The 18,391-nt window shown below is 52.9% G+C and overlaps 1 protein-coding gene across 16 annotated transcripts in view; it reads right to left on the reverse strand.

The window, feature by feature from the left end:
• Positions 1–18,391, reverse strand: part of Epb41l1 (erythrocyte membrane protein band 4.1 like 1) — a 119,590-nt gene that overhangs the window by 31,857 nt on the left and 69,342 nt on the right. For 9 of the 16 annotated variants that reach the window (XM_021650977.2, XM_060382958.1, XM_021650975.2 and 6 more), the window contains 11 exons: positions 18,196–18,360; positions 17,424–17,528; positions 16,903–16,945; positions 13,643–13,718; positions 9,330–9,548; positions 7,160–7,247; positions 6,874–7,026; positions 4,910–5,007; positions 4,543–4,718; positions 3,081–3,229; positions 2,131–2,166 (listed from right to left, as the gene is read on the reverse strand). In XM_021650977.2, the coding sequence (XP_021506652.1) occupies positions 2,131–2,166; positions 3,081–3,229; positions 4,543–4,718; positions 4,910–5,007; positions 6,874–7,026; positions 7,160–7,247; positions 9,330–9,548; positions 13,643–13,718; positions 16,903–16,945; positions 17,424–17,528; positions 18,196–18,360 (1,308 nt within the window). The remainder of the gene's footprint in view (positions 1–2,130; positions 2,167–3,080; positions 3,230–4,542; positions 4,719–4,909; positions 5,008–6,873; positions 7,027–7,159; positions 7,248–9,329; positions 9,549–13,642; positions 13,719–16,902; positions 16,946–17,423; positions 17,529–18,195; positions 18,361–18,391) is intronic. The other 7 variants (XM_021650979.2, XM_021650976.2, XM_060382952.1 and 4 more) reach the window with 3 other exon arrangements.

Below are 18,391 nucleotides of genomic sequence, written 5' to 3' on the forward strand. Positions count from 1 at the left end.
ATGCTGTCTCCCTCAAAACAGCCCAAGGAGCCAAGGAAGCGAGGACAATGAACTCCAAGAGGTGAGCTGACCAGGGCATGGGGCACCTGGGTGACAAAGAATACATTCTAATGATATCACCTCCTCTTCTCTCTTGCCTCCCTCACCCCAGAACATGCAACTCCACTCTAACCCTCAGACCTGGGTGGGTCCCTGCTGGGCTCAGCCCAGATGGAGTCAGGCACACAGATGACTTTCCTGTTCAGGGTCTAGACCCAGCATGTCAGGCGGACCAGGGTGAGAAGTCTGTTCACTGAGCCACACTGGTGCACTGGCTGGCTTCCCAGAGCCCCCTTGAATCCTGGATCCTACTCTGGTCAAGACTCAGACCACTGTACTTAACAGCGTGTTCAGACTAGGCTCTTCTGAGCCCCCATCCAACTGCTCAGGCCCCATGGAGGCCTGGGACAAAGATATGCCTAAACTGGATCATTCAGAAAAATGGGCCCTGTTCCCGTACTCAGGAGCAGGGAAAGACCATGCATCCTTCTCTGCCATGGGCCACTGCCTTCTCCATCACCCAGAACCTTCCAGATGCCTCCTGAGTACTGATTCTCTAAGGGGACAGAAAGTCAGACAGCGTCAGAGAAACCAGGACGCTGGGGTGGAAGGTGGAAGTGAAGTTCATATGGGCAAGAAATTTGAGACTGGAGTAAGAGAGGTGAGCTTCAAGGCCTAGCACAAGAATAAGCCAGGTAGAGCTGGAGTCCCAGGCAGGTCCCTCATTAATCTATGCCATGTGAGCCCATGCCAGTGTTACAGATGGAGCCTTCTGCCTGGGCCCAGGAGCGTGAGCACAGAGAGCTGGCTGTGCTAGTCATTTACCTGCTTCTAGGGCAGAAAGAGTAGGCTGCTGGCCCGGAAACTACCTACTGGGCTCTTTGAGGGAGCCACCTGAAAGATCAGCTTGCCCTTGGATGAGGCTAGAATCCTCCCCTGGACTCACCTATGCCATCTAGGAATTGCTCTCAAACCTTCCCACGGAGGCTTCTGCTTTCTCCCCAGGCGCCTGCTTGCACCTCAGGCCTCCCTCCCAGGCTAAGTTGACCGCAGACATTATCTATCTGAGAGGACAGGCTCAGTGGACTTCTCACAGACGCTGAGAACAGGCCTCAATGGTGAGTGAGTCTGAACCCAAGATGATCCCCAGTGGGCCTGCTGGTCCTGTGGGTGAGTTGTGCTCCCGAAAGCTAGAGAGTAGTTGGATCCTGGGATCCCTGGAGCTTAAAGGCCTTGGAGAAACCAAGTGTGAGTATCAAGGCCTGAATAAGAACACGGCAGGGATAGTTGGGGTCACAGGGACTCTGCATGCCCTGTCATGTAGAGGGAGATCAGGGCTGCAGGAACCTTTCTAAGACCCCAGGTCAGTGGCCAAGCTGGGCTGAAGCGCACATCATAGGATGCCACGGCTGGGCCCTGACTACGGCCTGCTTTCAGCAGCCCAAGAACAAACCACCTGTCTTGTCCTGAAGAGTCCAGAGAGAGCTGGACACTGTGAGAGGGAAGAAGCGAGGGTGGGAGGCAGAAGCTGATGGAAGCAGAGAAGAGGAAATGAGAGGAGAGAAGGTGAGGAGGTTTCCAGGGAGGCATCAGCCGCCAACGGGGAGAGGTGAGACTGAAGACTGAGGAGATGAGGATATGCTGAGGGCCCCTCCTTCCCACCCAGGCCCCACCCTCACAGCTGGTTGCCAGGAGAGATGGAGGTGTGGCCCAACAGTGTGAGGGGGAGGAGATGAAGGAAGGGGAGGTGGGGAGAGGACAGAGGAGCTAAATGGAAGCGCAGAACTGGAAGCACAGGTGGTTGCAAGTAGGGGAGGGGGAGGGGAGGCAAACACAGATTACCAGGCCCAGCCAAGAGTGGCATTGGGTAGTGGGTAGGGCACATGGATGGTTCCAGAATCGGATCTGGGAGCTGAAGACATGAGCTTAATGGGAAGGGCAGTGACCAGAAAGGAAGATAATGGAAGATGAGCAGAAATGAAGCTGAAGGTGATGTGGTGCCAGGGACATGAGCCCAGGATAGAATGAGATGGTGACAGATGAACTGGGGAACCGAATGGCTGTCTCGGGAGGGATGGGTCCATGCAGTACCTCCTGTTTGTGTCTTGGCGTGGTTTCCTGCTCCGGCTGGCGGGATATGGCAGGAGGGAAAGGAACCAGCAGGGTCAGTAGGACAAACAGATTAGAGGCACCGCAACCAGCCTGATCCAGCAAGGTAGCCCCGTGCACTCTCGCCCACCCTGCCATGTGGTACAAGCCAGGAAAGCTACTAGGCTGCCCATAAGGTAAAGAGGTAGTTGGAGGAAGGAGGGGGCAGGAAGCTGTTAGCTATCCCAGGAAGGCAAAGGACGGGCCAGGGGACTAGAGGCCAAGTGGGCAGAGCTATACTCACAGGTGGGAGGGGGGGGGTATCTGGGGTTTCCTGCTGCTTGCAGCAGTGAGAGTGGGCTTAGGGGGCCCGTGTTCCCATGACAGAACTACATGGCAGGAAAGGCCTGCTTGTGTGTGGCAGGCCAGTGCATGTGAACACGCTATCATCATGTCTGTGCATGAGTCTAAGGCTGAGGTGTGGCGGTCTGAAATTGAATATGTGTGAGGCTGGGCTGGGCGTACCTGTAGGGGCACATACTTGGATAGACTGGGGGTGTGTACAGAGTGAGCTGGGGCTTCGGGAAAGGACACATCTATCCTCCACACTGAGGCCTTTATTGACCTGGTCACGCTCAGGGGAGGAGAGGAGAGCCAGACTCGAGTTACAGGGGAGACAGGGAGCTAAGTAAGAGAGTGTCTGAGTCTCGCAGGAGGTAAGCACCCAGGACCCAGGGAACCTGGGCAAAAGGGGCAGCATGCACACCTTCACCCCCAACCCTATTCTGCATGCCCAGGTGTGAAGTACAGCCCAAGGCCAAGGTGCGTCTATGGTGTGCCCATAGCCAGGGTGCCTGCATACAATTAGGACATGTGGCATTCAGGGCTAAGCCTCAGGCCACCTTCCTGGGCCCCCGGGGAAAAGAGTCCATGGCAACGTAGGTGGCCCCTACCTTTAGCTCCTTGATCTTGGTGGGCGTCCTGACCTCTCCCTCTTCGGCCTCCGATCGACGTCCCCCTGACTCAGCATCGTCTTCCCGCTTGTCCCCGTCAGGCCCTGCATCGTGGTTCTCACTGACTGAGGCAGGGCGGGAGAACTCCGCTAAGGTGGGCAGAGGTGGCAAAGTGACTGTGTGAGGCAAGGACCCAGCACAGTCGGGAAGCCAGCCCAGCCACTACCTAGCCAGCAACGGCGACCCACTGCTTACCCTGGCCCACGGCTGCAGAGCCCCAGAGCTGCTTCCCAGCCCTGGGCTAGAGTCCACAGGGGCTGCCTCCCCAGCCTAACCCTTCCCGGCTGTGTGACAGTGGAGAAGTTATGCCATCCCTCTGGGCCTCAGTTTCCTCATCTGTAAGTAGTATCTATGCCAGAAAAATGAGGTGAGGACCAAATAAACTAACATAGAAGTACTTAGGACAGTGTCTGGCCTGGACTGAGCCTTCCATCAGTGCCGGCCAAGCAAACATTACTGCTTGGGTTGTGGTCCTTTTCCCAACAGATCATTATCTAGCAATATTGAGAGATGAGCTTTCACTCGTGACAGCAGGAGCTTACAAATGGTAAGCTCTATAAATTAACGAGAACTCAAACGTCCATCTTTCTTGCCACAACTCTGAAATACTTTTTCTGAATAGAAGGGCTTAGAGACTGCACCAAGCCCTGGGTACAACCCAAACTGTTGCAGACCCAATCTTAATAGGAAAAAGGCTGGGAAAACAAGTTCATGAAGACAACCAGAGCACATGTGTTATGCTTGGGGTTGGCCCCCATTAAAGAGATGCTGGTTTTCCCGTCATGATGAAGTGGCAGGGCTATTTCCCTCTGAAAAGTGACAACTCCTGCATGGCTTGGTTTGCATTGCTCTGTGTTGGAGGCCAGCCTCGGAATTCCTGCCTCCATTTGACAGAGGCTTCCAGAGGAGAAGGTCCCACAGGTGTCCTTCCGGGATGTCAAAACAAGAAGTGTGGCCTTCAGGACTAGAGTCCAGGCTTCTGTTCCCTGACAAGGTCCCCAGCTCTGGGCCACCCTCTGTCACCACCTCCCCTTTAATCTAGGTCCCATTTAGCTCTGTCTTAGGAATGGGGCCTATAGGAAAGGGACAGGGCCAGATCCTCCTGCCTTCCTGTAAACCACAGGATCTCACTCTCCTGGCAAAATGCCAACCTGTGCACTGCAGAGCTTCTTGGGCAAAGGCCCAGAAAACCAGATCGGGAGGACCTGGGACCCCACAAGGTCATAAGCCAGGGAAGTCCTGGGAGTATGAGTCACATCGCTGGGAGGATCACCATGTCTGGTGCAAACGAGCTTGGGAGTGTCCACCAGAACTACCCTGGTGTGTTCTGTAGGCCCTGCCCCGTTCACACTGTTGTTCCCCTAAGGGCTACTCCCTACCCCAGCTCCAGTGTGGCCCATACCTCCATCCAGGCTTCGGGACATGGTGTAGCGCTTGCTGGAGGAACGTTCAAAGAAGGGCGCGGGCCGGTCGATGAGGGCGCTGGCTTGGCGGGTCTGTGCCTGGGTCCTCCCGCTGTACCGGAACTTAGAGCCCATCACCAGAAAGCCCTTGGGTGGGGGCTCTGGGGACACCAGCCTACAACAGAGTAATGGAGATGAGGAGGGATCGGACCTGCATGGCCAGGCCCAGGGTCAGACCCAAGGAGGCTGTCCATCCCACCACCTACAATCCTTCACAGAGGGGACTGGAGGGAGAGGTGGGGCTTCCTCCGTGCGACTCCTCTTCCTGCCCCCCGAACCTCTCGCCTCTCGCCCCTCGTTCCTCACCGGAAGAATGTGTGGTGCTCGATGCACACCTTCCACAGCCGCTTGGCCGAGCGGTGGTTCGGGAGCTTGAAGCCGATGGTGCTCTCAAACTGCTCGTACTGGGAGGCCAGGAAGGGTGGGTTAGAGGTGGGGCCTGTGTCACACTGGCCAGCAGCCCACCTGCCTGCCCTCTCCTCAGGCAGGCGTCACTCCCGCCTGTCCCTGCGTGTAAGCAGGGTGGACTGGGCCCTTCCCTCAGACAGGTCCAGTGCTGGACACTGGAGACACCAGAGGGAGCAGGAGGTCTCAAAACGATTAAATTGGGCCAGGGAGAAGGCTCTGTGGGGAAATGCTTGCCCCGCAGCCTGAGGGCCTGAGTTCAAGTCCCCAGACCCTACCTAAAAGGCAGGTGAGTGTGGCAGGCCCCGGAAGGGGAAGACGGAGTGTCCCAGAGCAGCCTGATTAGCCAGCAAGGCTGAGCCCCGGCTTCAGTGCAGAGGCCCTGCCTCACTGGACAAGGTGGGAGAACAACCGAGGATGAGGCAAGATTCCCAGCACCAACCTCGCACCTCATGTACAACCACACACAGTCATGTACACCCATACACATAGTCACATCCACACCCACACTCATGTACAACCACAATGCTCATGAACACACACACACACACACACACACACACACACACACTAAGCTCAGTGAGGACATGGCTGAGAGCCATGGAGAAGTAAAGACCTGCTGGGCACCCTTGGGGTGAGCTGCCAGAGGAAGGGCTGCTCTCCAGACACATGGGCTTTGTACTAAGGCGGAAAGGCTGGGGTCACATTACAGCAGGACCTTCCATAGCCCCACAGGTGAAGGTGCTAAGTACTTAGTCCCCGGTGAGGTGCACCTGGAAGGCGGGAGAAGCCATTAAGTGGGCTGACTGGGTTTTTAGGACCCTGCAGTGTGCCATCACATGCTGGTGTCTTTGTATGCTTTGTGCCTTGACCATGGCACGGCCGCTCTACCCTTTCGTGGCCTCCTGACACATGTGCTGCTTCTCCATGAGCCCAAAGCCACGGGCTAGTCAGACACAAGTACCCTTCCCGAGCTGTGAGCAAACCTTCCTTCTCTCTACGCAGACGGCATCAGGTATCTTGTTACAGTTCTGGCAGGCTGGTGTGGGTGCCAGAGATGGCGGTGGTTGGCGGGATCTGACTCAGGGGCAGAGGCAGGGGGATGGATAAAAGGGGCCACACAGAGATGTGGGGGGCAGATCACTAGCTGGCACAGTGGTGAGGAGCGCCAGGCAGGTCACAGACAGTCTAGCAGTAGGATCAAAAGGGCTTTCGAGGGGACCGTGCAGTTAGAGGGTAAGAGGTGTGGGTGCACGCCTCTGGGGACACATGCCATCACGCCTGAGTGTATCTCGGTGTGCAGACACAGTGGGCTACCGCACACAGGCAAATCTGTGCACGCAAACTGACAGGCGTTGACTCTTCTGAGTCCATGTCACTGTCATTCTATGTTTGCTTGTGAAGTATATGCGTTGAGTATCCACGCTCACATGTTCCGTGAAGGCATATGTCCAGGGCTGGCAAGATGGCTCAGCAGAAAAGGCACTTGCCAATCTTTCCTGATTACCTGAGGTCAATCCCCAAGACCAACATGGTGGGATGAGAAAAGTGACTACAGCAAAATGTCCACAGGACCTGACCTCTGGCCTCCACATGTGAACCACAGCATGTGTGTCCATACACACACACACACACACACACACACACACACACACACACACACACAATACAAAGGTACAAGTCCAGGGTTCAAAGTCTATAAAGAGAGGCAGGGAGGGGGAGACCCAGCTTCTATGAGCCCCAGAACCTTGTTCATGTTTCCTGGGTTGGGAACCCCCAGGCCAGCTGCTGGGGTCTACTCTGTTCGGGCCAGTCAACCCCGGAGTGTGGACTGAGTAAAGAGACAGGCTTTGGGCCAGGCTCACCTCCCCAGGCCGGATCTTGATGTAGAAGTTACTCCTCTTATAGGAGATCTTGAGAATCTTGGGCCAGGCAAAACGGTTGATCCTCAGGCGGTCTCGGTATATGAGCAGGCCGTTGGCACAGACGCCCAGCATGATGTCTATGGCCTCGGAGTCCTGCGCAAGGAGACAGCACGGAGTGGGGGTTCTGGAGCCCCCGCCACCACTCCGCTCCACACGGAGGAGTCCCGGGGGGCCGGAGGGGCTATGGATCCCCAGGAACTACCTAAGGTGAAGGGCTTTGTGGTACCTTAGCATGGTGCAGATCAACTCCATACATAGACAGCTTCTTGGCATTCTCCAGGAAGTGGATCTCTGCCTCGCCTGGGGTCATGCCCCTGAGGATAGAAAATGATAGTTGAGGGCGTGGCAAAGGCCTGGGCTGCATCCAACTGGCTGCAGGTGTCACCATCAGAACTGGGCCTTCCAGAAGGATGGTGTCTGAGCCTGGCCCGAGACCCTTCCCTCTGCCCTCATGACAGGACTGGGCATCCCTCTATGTCAGTTCTCCAGCCCCGTCCTCTGCAACACTCAGGTCCAGTCTGTTTCATCCAGGAAGCAGACAAGGGCTAGACCGGGAGTCAGGATGTTTGTCTCCGTTTCTGCCAAATTAGGCATGAAGTTTATGCACCCTGCCTCTCCTGACTGGGAGAGTGACCATGGAAGAAGACAGCATTCACTAGAATTGCCCAAGGGCTCCTCGTCACCACCCTCAGAAGACAATCTAGTGTCAGATACCACTTAACGTCCCTTAAGAAAGATGTACTCAGACACCTTTCTTAGACTCAAGTGTCATCTTTGCTGCGGCTGCCAGGGAGCTCAGGCTGCAAAGATCATCATGGTGCTACATACTGTGGGCCGCTTGGCCTCTATACAGCTGCTCCGAAAGGCAGCCAGGGCTGGCGGAGGTTCACCAGCTTGCTGAAGGGCACCCCGTTATTAACCAACACCAGTGTTTGGATTCAACGCTAGGCAATGTATCTCCAGAGCTGGGTTTCAAAAGCAAATCTGTCTCTTACATCCTCTGGCCTCCATTTCCTCTGCCCACCTAGGAGCATCTGCGTGGGATTGACGGATGCCGGATGTCAAAGTGCTTTAAGTTCAAAGAGTTATGGTGATTGCCACTGGCACCAATCAGGCTCATATTGATCTGTCCTTCTATGAATTACTACGACTCTCACAAATCCCCAGGGCACCTTGCCATCTAGGACAGGCATGAAAAGCAGATGTCAGGCAGGGCACCCTCCCCCCATGTCCAGGTGGCCATGACGACCTGTGTCCTTCTCTGCGCCATTCCATGTAGTCAGTACAAACCCAGTGATGTTGGTGTGCAAATCTCTGACAACATTTATTTGCCATCTTTGACCCAGCATCCATCACACTAGCAGGCTCATCCCCAAAGATGAACTCATCACATCTGGTCATGATTGCCCTCTCAAGACACAGCCCACACACACACACACACACACACACACACACACACACACACACACACGCACCCATGCATAGGGATGAGATATCACCAGTCTTTCCTGTAGGTGTGGCACTGCCTCCTTTAGAACATCCCCTTAACAACTTGAGTTTGGAGCCCAAAGCACTTGAGCTGCAAAGGAGCCTAGGGCTCGTTTTGATCCAGGGTAGGTAGTATTCTCTACAGAGCAGGCACTGAGAAATGGCGGCTGCGGTTGGCGAGGTAGCTTGGGGGTGTTACAGGCACTCAACGTCTGCAACCCAAGGAAGCCTGAGCTCCCACACGAGAAATTCTGCGGTCCTAAATACCAACGGCTGCTCGCCGCTCCTCATCTCAAGCTGTGTATTTATAGGTGAAAGCGGGGCTTGCCGAGGTTCAGCCGCGAGCCGGCAAATCACACATCTGGCCAATTTTCTTCTAACTCCAGAACAAAGTGCGCAATCAACAACTCGACAAATATGCAATCAACAACTGAATAAAGCATGCGATGAATAGCACAAATGCCCCAAGTGACGGACAGCGACACTCAGCCCACACACAGCGGGTCTTTGGTATCTGCTGTGCCACCTCCTTAAGGGCGTCACGGGGCGTGGTGACCGGTGCCATGCTGAAGAGATGAACACCAAAGCGCAGGGAAGCGAGCTGCTGGACCGGCATCCCCTGGATGAGAGGGCCACAGCCCTGTAGACATCTGAATTTAAGCTTTTGAATATTCACCAAAAGCTCCGCATCGGGACCCTTACCCAGAGCTGTGCCGGCATGATTATCTCTGGGATCCCCAGAGGCTCAGGACGGGGAATGCTACCCACCCAGGAACTCAAGAAGTTGAGATCCAAGCGCCCCCCTTACACAGACGGCCCCGGTTGTCCTGTCCTGGGGCACCCGCAGCATCCACGGCCTAGCCCTTCAACCTGTGAGCGCCGCGGCCGTCGGGGCCAGGCTCGCTCACCTGTACGTCTTGTGCAGCTCCATGATCCTCTCCTCCAGCTCCCGGGTCTGGTTTGGGGCGAAGCGGAGTTCACTGACATAGTTGCCCACGTGCTCCTCTGCATCATAGTCGCCCAGCTCGGCCTGCACGGCGTAGGAGCCCAGCAGCGCATGCGTGACGAAGGAGCAAGGCAGGCGGCCTGTGATGATGTCTGCCCTCAGCTGCAGGCACAGGTAGTACCTGGAGACGGGGAAAGACGTGGTCATGGGTCTACACCTCCAGACCTTGACAGCTGGGCTACTGGAACCAAACAAAATCAGCAGAGGACGGCACCCTAGGCACTGGCATTTCATGGCTGAGCAGGTTTTGAGACACGACATGTGACTTCCAGCATTTTTGTTCGTTTCCGAGTGTGAAGAGTTTTTTTTTTTTTTAAAGAGAATTTATGAGATTTACAATGCATTTCCAAGTTCAATAGGCCTACTACTGGTTTGGCCGTTGGGAGAAAAATGAGTTGTGTTTTGTTGATTGGTTTGTTTTCTGTATACATTCATGATCGTGTGTAAGATGCGTGTGCAAGCGAACACATAGCACCATGTGCGTGTGGAAGTATTTTTTATTTTTTTTAATATTTTGGTGTTTCAAAACAGGGTCTCTCTGTGTCATAGCCCTGGCTGTCCTGGAACTCACTCTGTAGACCAGGTTGGCCTTGAACTCACAGCCTGCCTCTGCCTCCTGGGTGTTGGGATTAAAGGCGTGTGCCACCACACTTCCCAGCTCAGAGGACAATTTCTAGATGTCGTTTACTTTATTGTTTGTGGATGAGTGTTTGCCTGAATGCAGGTATGTGTACAACGTGTGTGCTGGGTGCCTGTGGATGTCTGAAGAGGACATCAGGTCCCTTGACTCTGGAGTTATGGATGGCTGTGAGCCACCATGTGGGTACTGGCAATTGAACCTGGGTCTTCCGCAAGAGCCACAAGGGCTCTTAACCACTGAGCCATCTCTCCAGCCCCAGTTGCTCCTGCCTATCACCCTGCTGAAGGCACGCTCTCCTTTTGTTGTCCACTGCTGTGCACAGCAAGAGAGCTGGCCCTGGACCTTCTGAGGCCCCTCCTGTGTCCACCTGCCATCTTACCACAGGAGCCCTGGGATTACAGACATGTATTACCAATCTGTCCTTTTACATATGCTCTGGGGATCCTAACTCAATTCCACACACTTTCTTACAAGAACTTTACCCACTGAATCATCTCTCTAGCTCAGTTAGTTGGTTTTGAGACAAGGTCTCACTACGTAACTTAGGCTGGTCTTTATATAACCCAGGCTATTTTTGAAGATGAATCCTCCTGCCTCAGCCTTATGAATGCTGCAATTATAGGCATATACCACTATGCCTGGCTCTTATGAAGCTTTCATTATGAAATCTAATATTTTGTGTTTTCTTTTTTTTTTTAAGATGTATTTATTTATTATGTATTCAATGTTCTGTCTGCATGTACACCTGCAGGCCAGAAGAGGGCACCAGATTGCATATAGATGGTTGTGAGCCACCATGTGGTTGATGGGAATTGAACTCAGGACCTCTGGAAGAGCAGCCAGTGCTTTCAACCTCTGAGCCATCTCTCCAGCCCTCTGTGTTTTCTTTTTGACAGGGTATCACTGTAGAACTCACCCTGGCCTCAGACTCAGCCACCACCCAGGTGATGGGATGATAAGCCCGTATCACCACACCCGGCTTTGCTAGAACCCCGAGCTCCCTCTACGCCAAGCAAGCACTCTACCGAATGTGCTGCCTCCCCTGCCTTGCAAGTCAACATATGCTCTGTTGCAGGATATTTGTTCACACGGTGAACCTCGAGATTGTCTGATGTACCGGAAAAACCTGTTTCTAGTTGTGGTTTGGCCTAGCCCTAGCACATACCTTTAGTACAAGAGCTTTTTATTTGAATATTGTAAACAACATTAAATCAAATCAATCCTAGGTCATGAAGTGGAGCAACCAACCAGCTGACAGCGAGTGAACGTGGGGAAAAAACAGAGAGAGTAAGAGGAAGGCCTTACTCCTCCTTACGTGGGGGATGGATAGAGAGACACACAGGAAATAGAAGGGAGGGACATTACTTTGAGGGTTTTTTTGAGATGGTGTAGAGAGAGAGAGAGCTTCCTCCTTTTTTTTGGGATGTCAACTGAGGAGGAAGGCCAGCTGGGTGCTTTCTCTTCTTCTCTGAGCTAGCAGGATTTCACTGCAGCATCTGGCTCCCGAGTCTTTATTGGTAAAATTGAACAATTGAGATTTTGTTTAAAAAAAAAAAATACTCTCAGATGGAAAAGAAAAAACTTTAGCAGTGTTTCTGAGTTTCTACTTGACAGCCATTCCCAGGTCCCTCTCTGGGGCCGCCAGTTAATCACATGATGTTCTGGGCATTTCTCCCCCATAAACACAGAAATGCACATGGCTTTAACTGAAGGCTGTTTTAATATGCAAATGCTATGTCTGATTCCAGTGACATAACTTAAGAGAGGTCTCCATGTCGACACTCACAAATCTCCACATGGACTTTAACGTCTGTACCATACCCCACAGCCCAGAAAGAGAGAGAGTAAGGAGGAAAGTGTCACAGTGTGCAGAGGTCAGAGGACAGTTTTGCAGGCAGATTTTCGCCTTCCAACACCTGGGTCCTGGGGATTGGGCTCAGGTTGTCAGGCTTAGTGGCAAGTACCTTTACCCACTGAGCCATCTTGTTGGCCCTTTCCCCAAATTTTCTTTTGTCTCTAGCCCTAAGTAAAATGTTTAAAAACCAAACTGGTCTAAAGAAGCATTCCCAGCCCCCAGGCTGTGACTTTTTGCTGCTTACAGCCTCAGCTGGATGTTGCCATTTGAGCCGTTTTGCTGCCACTTATGCAGGGACTGGTCACTGAGGTGAGGCATGGGCAGCTTCATCTTCCGCCAGGGCTGTCTCCTTGCCCTTTTCTGCTGTGTTTTGCCAACTTTCTCCTTGACTTCCCAAGTTTCTTCCTTAAAACTGACTTTGACTTAGTAGAATTTTTAGTGTTCTGTGACATCATTTTAAAGTCATAACCAGAGCCATGTTAACGGTCACGTGCAACCTCAGTGTGCACGCAGGGTCAGAATCTGCAGCTTTTCACACATCACTGGGGTCCAGCATGGGCCTGTGACATTTTGTTCAAGAGTCTAAAGATTCAAAAATCATTGCCAACGCTCTGGCCCATCCTTCATTTCAATCAATTTGTCATTTTGACCAGTTTATTTTGGGCCTCGCTATTTCTGACTAAATCAGCTGTTCCTACAGCCCTACCTTCTGGAACCATCTGTGCTGGACAGGGCTAACCTTCCTCCTGGAGTCCCTGGAAGCCTGATGCCCAGGGTCTGGCACAGAAGAGGACACACTGTGGTGGATATGCTGGCCTAAAGCTCTGGATTAGAATATGGCTGCTGTCACCTTGGCCCCAGGCTGATCTCAGGGCTCAGAGTGGGGCTAATGAAGCCAAGGCCTGGGACCTGCTCTATTTCAGAAACTTCTGTCGCCTCTCCCAAGGCCAGAGGCAGCATCTTGAACTTGATATATTGTCTACAATGGGTATCAGGCATTAAAAATGGACCTGACACCCAGGCCGTGTGGTATAGGCCTGTAGCTTCAGACTAAGGAGGTAGAGGCAAGAGGATCAGAAGTTCAAGGCTAGCCCAGGAAGCTTATGAGACTGTCTCAAATTTTCTTAAAAAGTGGCTCTGGGGCGATGCCTTGGAGGTTAAGAACACACATTGCTCTTCCAGAGGACCATGCTCTGTTCCCACAACCCATGCAGGGTGGTTCACAACGGCCTGAAACGCTAGATCCAGGAGATCTGACGTCCCCTGCTGGCCTCTACAGGTACCTGTACACACGGCATACCCTCACACAGACATAAATATTAATCAAATGATATTAAATAAACAATTTGTTATTTTATTAAAATAAAAAGTAAGTATTAACTATTTGAATAAACAGGCTGGAGGTGTAGAGAGTTTGTCTAGCATACACAAGGCCCTAGGTCCAATCCTTAGTACCCCAATGAAGGAAAAAAGAAAGAAAAGGACCCAGTGGGAGGGGACCCCTCCACACCTCTGAGGTTAAGGTCACCTCCCACTGACCTCTGCCTCGGGGTCCTGTTTTCCTCAGATTCTCTACTTTCTTGAGATGGTCTGGCTGGGAAAGGCATCTGCATTTGCTACTCCCGAAATACACAGCCTTTGCCTCCCAGGACCAGCATGCCCCTCCCCATTGACAGTTCCACGGGACTAGCACCTCTCTCCCTGTCTTCACAGTCCTCACCTTGTGATGTCTTCTGTCAGCTGGGCTGGGTCAGGAGGGTAGAACTTGACTGTGAAGGCAAAATTCCAGGGGCTGCCTAAGAGGAAAAGGCAGGAGAGGTCAGAGAGGCCTTGTCAACCTAGGGACTGTCCCAGATGCGTGAGCCAGTGAGCAGGAGCAATCTCCCATACTTTTCCCTCTCCTGGAACATCATTCCCATTTGACAGATAAGGCAACTGAGGCTCAGGCTAACAGTCTTGTGAGTAGGACAGCGAGGTGGCTCAACGGGGAAAAGTGCCTGCCGTACAAGCTTGCTGACCTGAGTTCAATCCCTGGAACCCACGGTGAAAGGACAAACTCCAATGGGAAAGAAGATAAAAAGGAAGTAACTCTGTGTGCCACACGAATGCACCAAATTGCTTCACTAAAACACAATTAGCAGATGAGAACTTGGAGGCCCAGGTAACAGAGGTGACCAGCTCTTCCCACAAGCATAGGAATTTAGGTTTCATAATCATCCTGAGAGTGAGGTTTTTGTTGATTGGTTGGTTGGTTAATTTTGTTGCTGTGTTTTGTTAGAGTTTTTGTTTATTTGTTTGTTGTTTTTGTTTCTGTTTTTGCAGCACTCAGGATCAAACCCAGGGCCTTGAGCATGCTGGTCAAGTACTGTGCCAGCGAGCTACCTTCCCTACCTGAGTTTCCTTCCCACGGACGAAGATTTTAAGGAGCGATCAGCTAAATGCTAACAGAGAGCAGGTTCCTAAACTCCGGTCCCTCGACCTGGAGCCCAGGTTCTGAATCACAAAGACTCCTTAGAAAAGGCCTCCAGGGACAGGCCCTGTCTCAGGAAGGACAGCAGTGACAACAAACATTGCTCAAAGCCGGAGCAGGCGCTGCTTCGTCATATATATATATATATATATATATATATATATATATATATATATATGTCATTATATCTTCACAGAACCCCAAAGCTGTGTTATCACGACCCCACTTTACAGTGAGGAAATGGAGGCATGGAGCAGTTATGAGACACAAGAATGGGGAATTGAGCTAGCAGTCGTATTCAAGCACTGTGTCTAGAAAACAGCCACCGTGTCTGGCGATGCCTAAATATGTCACTTTCCTGTTACTCCTACCTCACGAGGCACGGGTAGCTAGTGCCCTCGCCAAGAAGTAGAGACTCAGAGGCTCTGCCCAAGGTGTCTCAGGTGGCCCGCAGCACGGCTTGAAGGAAGAGGAAACCATCACAGAAGCCCAGGATATGAGGGCTCATGAAGCCACCACCAAGGGTGAGCGGATGTGACCAACAGAAAGGAGGCAAAACTATTCCCTTGGGGTCCCAAAGGACAGGGCTGGGATGAACAGGTGGGCATTTCAGAGACTGGGACAGAGGCAAAGCTCTAATAGAGGAGAGGTGTATGAGTGTGTGTGTGCAGGCCAGGGGTTGATGTGGGTGTCTTCCTCTCATGCTCTCTATCTTATTATTATTATTATTATTATTATTATTGAAGTTTTATCTATTTAACTGGGTGCAGTGGTGCACACCTATAATCCCAGCACTCTGGGAGGCAGAGGCAGGTAGATCTCTGCATTTGAGGCCAGCCTGCTCTACAAAGTGAGATCAGGACATCCAGGGCAAAACAGAGAAACCCTGTCTTAGAAAAAAAAAAAAAAAAAAGATTTCTTCGTTAACCTTATTTTTATTTTACACATGTTAAGAGTTTCACCTGTGTATTTAGCGCACCATGTGCATTCGGGTGACTAAAGAGGCCAGAAGAGGGAATCAGATTGCCCCTGGAAGGGGAGTCGCAGCTGATGGGCACTGGAAACCAACCCAGGTCCTCCGCAAGAGCAGCAAGTGCTTTTAACTACTGAGCCACCTCTGCAGCGCTACCTGTTCTTGACAGTCTCACACATGTGTACAATGCATCGTGCTCATATCCATCCCCACTCCCCCTGGCACCCCAACATGCCTTCTTCTCTCCCACATCACATGAGTGCTGGCTCACCCACCTTCACCTAATTTTCTGAGACTCGTTTCCCATTGAACATGGAGCACACCAGGGAGACCAGACTGGCTGGACAGCAGGCCCCTAGAATTCACCTCTTGCAAGGGTGTTCTGCCCTACTGGCTTTACCTCTGTGCTGGGAATCTGAACTTGGATCCTCGTGCTTAGGTACAAGCACTGTACCTCTTGAGCCAACTCTCCGGTCCCCTAGAGAAGGCACTTCCTAAGGATCAAGGCTACAAGGTCTGAAGGCCATGGCTTGAGCTTGTCACAGTCCATGTGTCAAGAGGGGAGCAGGGTGTCCAGGCTTGCTCTGGAAGTGACCCTAGGGCCTGGTCATTGGGCCTGGCTGCCTCTCTTTTCCAGGCTACTGATCTTTATTCAACGCTACACACTTGGCTGACTGTATCTGTTCCAGTTCTTTCAAAGCATGGAAGGCCAGCCTCCCGGCAGGGCTGGCACTACAAGAAGACAGCCTAAAATTCAGACCTAAAACCCTGCTGACCCACAGAAGGGTGCTTTGCCAGTGTGCCTGCCGCTTTGTCTCCAACTGTCAGGAACCTACAGGCAAATCTCCTCGAGCCCCCTCCTGCAGAGGCAGCTGGCTTCCCTGGGCCAGCTGCCTGCTGTCATGGCAACATACTTAACTACAGCTTCCCAGCAAGGGGACCAGCAGAGATGCCTCCGGGACCCAGGTCTCCACCGACTGCTGGCCCCTTTGCTGAGGCTACCCACCTCCTCCTTCCACTATCTGAGAGCTTCCTCATCCCTCCCAGCATGCTTCTTCTCTCTGGGCCAGAAAAGACAGGTGGCCGACCTGCTCATCTGCCTCCTCCCCAGGCATTGAAACAAGAACAAGACGAAAGCCAGGGCTCAGCCAGCACTTGGCTCTGTGACCTTGTGTTAAGTAGCTGCCGCTCTCTGGACCTGAGCTAAAGGTTGTTGGTACTATATCATCCCTGATCAGGAGGCTAGCTGTTTCCAGCTCATCTGTTGGCCCCCTTTTCCCAGGTAAGTCTGCAGAGCTGATTTCCTGAATGCATTTGCAGTTACTTCACTAACTTGCTGTGTGGCTCTGAGCTGTCATTTCTACTCCCTGGGCCTCAGGCTTGTGACCTCTAAAATAATGTCAACATCATTCTTACTCCACCTTCTCTAAGACCTGCCATGGCAGAGGAGTACCGGGAGCAGTCCAAAGTAGGTGGGGGCGCTGGAGCCCGGCCCTGCCCGCCCATCCACACACCCGGACCACAAGCAAACACTCACTCCGGATCTGCTTCTTGATTTCCTTGGAGGGGTCCAGCCAATTCTGGAAGAAAATCGAAGATTTGTCCCTTAGGAGGAGGAGTGGAAAGAGTGGGATGGGAGACACAGCTCTATGGAAGAGGCCAGCACAGCCTCTCAGAGGGGACATTCTTGCCTGGATCCACTTACTTGGCCCTAGGGAATGAGGCCTGGATTCCCAGCAGGGTTTGGACATGGTATCAGGGCTGGCATTGCCCTGAGATGGCACAGTCTAGCTAGGAAGGTCAGGCAGCCCCCCAACCAGGGTGGGAGGAGGCATTGGTTCCAGGGGACCCCACACGGCTATGCCACGGCTCTCTAGCTATCCACTGGGAGTACCTTAGAAAAGGCTAGAGGCAGGGAGCCAGGCCAGAGACCTGGGAGGGGTTAGGGCTGCTGCTGGAGGAGCAGAGGGTACCCACTGAAGGTCTGGGGAAAGCCAGATGTGATGGGTATATAGAAACCCCCTGCCCACCCGCCATGGCCGGCCCCCAGCGGGGTACCTTCTGGCTGTCAGCATCGCAGAAAGTCAGGCCGAAGTAGTCCTTCTCCAGGAGGTTGAGGTGCTCACAGACCAGGTCAAACAGCACCTGGCCCCGGCCGTGCTTCTGAGGGAGACAGAAGAAGTACTGTGAGGCTGGGGACCCGCTGGTGGGGCTGGGAGCTGATCCAGGTTCCAATGGACAAACAAAGAGCCCCCACAAGCCTCAGGGCTGGGCAGGACCTCAGCCGCTGGCTCCACTCTCCAAGTCTATATGTCCACCTCAACCTAAATCTCTCTCACAAGTGCTGCCAGGGTCTTCCTAGACTATGGACCTGCTTGGGACAAGGCTGGAGATTTCTGCTTAACAGGAACCAAGAGAAGAAGCTGAAAACCAAAGTCCTAAGGCTTGGGAGGTGAAAAAGAGATGATCCCCCTCAAAAGATGCAAGGCCAAGCCAGGGGTGGGGGCGTCGCAGGATAGCGTGGAATTTGGAACCACAGTGGGACTATCCTTTTGCGGTCAGACCTGCGTATCAGGTGACATTCTTACCAAGGTACAGCCCCCCTGACACCTCCCAGTGCCAGTCTGTGCTGTCTTAATTTGGTTTGCCAAAGTAATGACCCTTTCTGGACCCCGATGTCACCAACTGGACAAGGGAGTGCCAGGCCAAGCCATCCCTCCGGACATCACAGTTGGTCCTGCCCTGGTTTGGCTTGGACTCGGGACCCACAGGAGCTAGCCTGGCGCTGAGGCCAGCCAGCTCGGGGTGGGGCGTATGACGTGCTCCCTACCTCCACCTCACACTCGTACTCAGAGGCATCAAGCAGAGTGACTCGGCAGATGGCGCTCTTGAACTTCTTGGCGATCTTCTGGGGTGACTTCTGAGCCTTACTGGGGGTGGTCCTCTCCGACAGGCCATCGGCCTCACTGTAGTCCTTATCCTCCATGTCTAGGCTCTGTGGGGCCAACCAGGGAAAGACATCATTG

Source organism: Meriones unguiculatus, chromosome 4, assembly GCF_030254825.1.
Source record: "Meriones unguiculatus strain TT.TT164.6M chromosome 4, Bangor_MerUng_6.1, whole genome shotgun sequence".
In the NCBI taxonomy this organism is placed as follows: Eukaryota; Metazoa; Chordata; class Mammalia; order Rodentia; family Muridae; genus Meriones; species Meriones unguiculatus.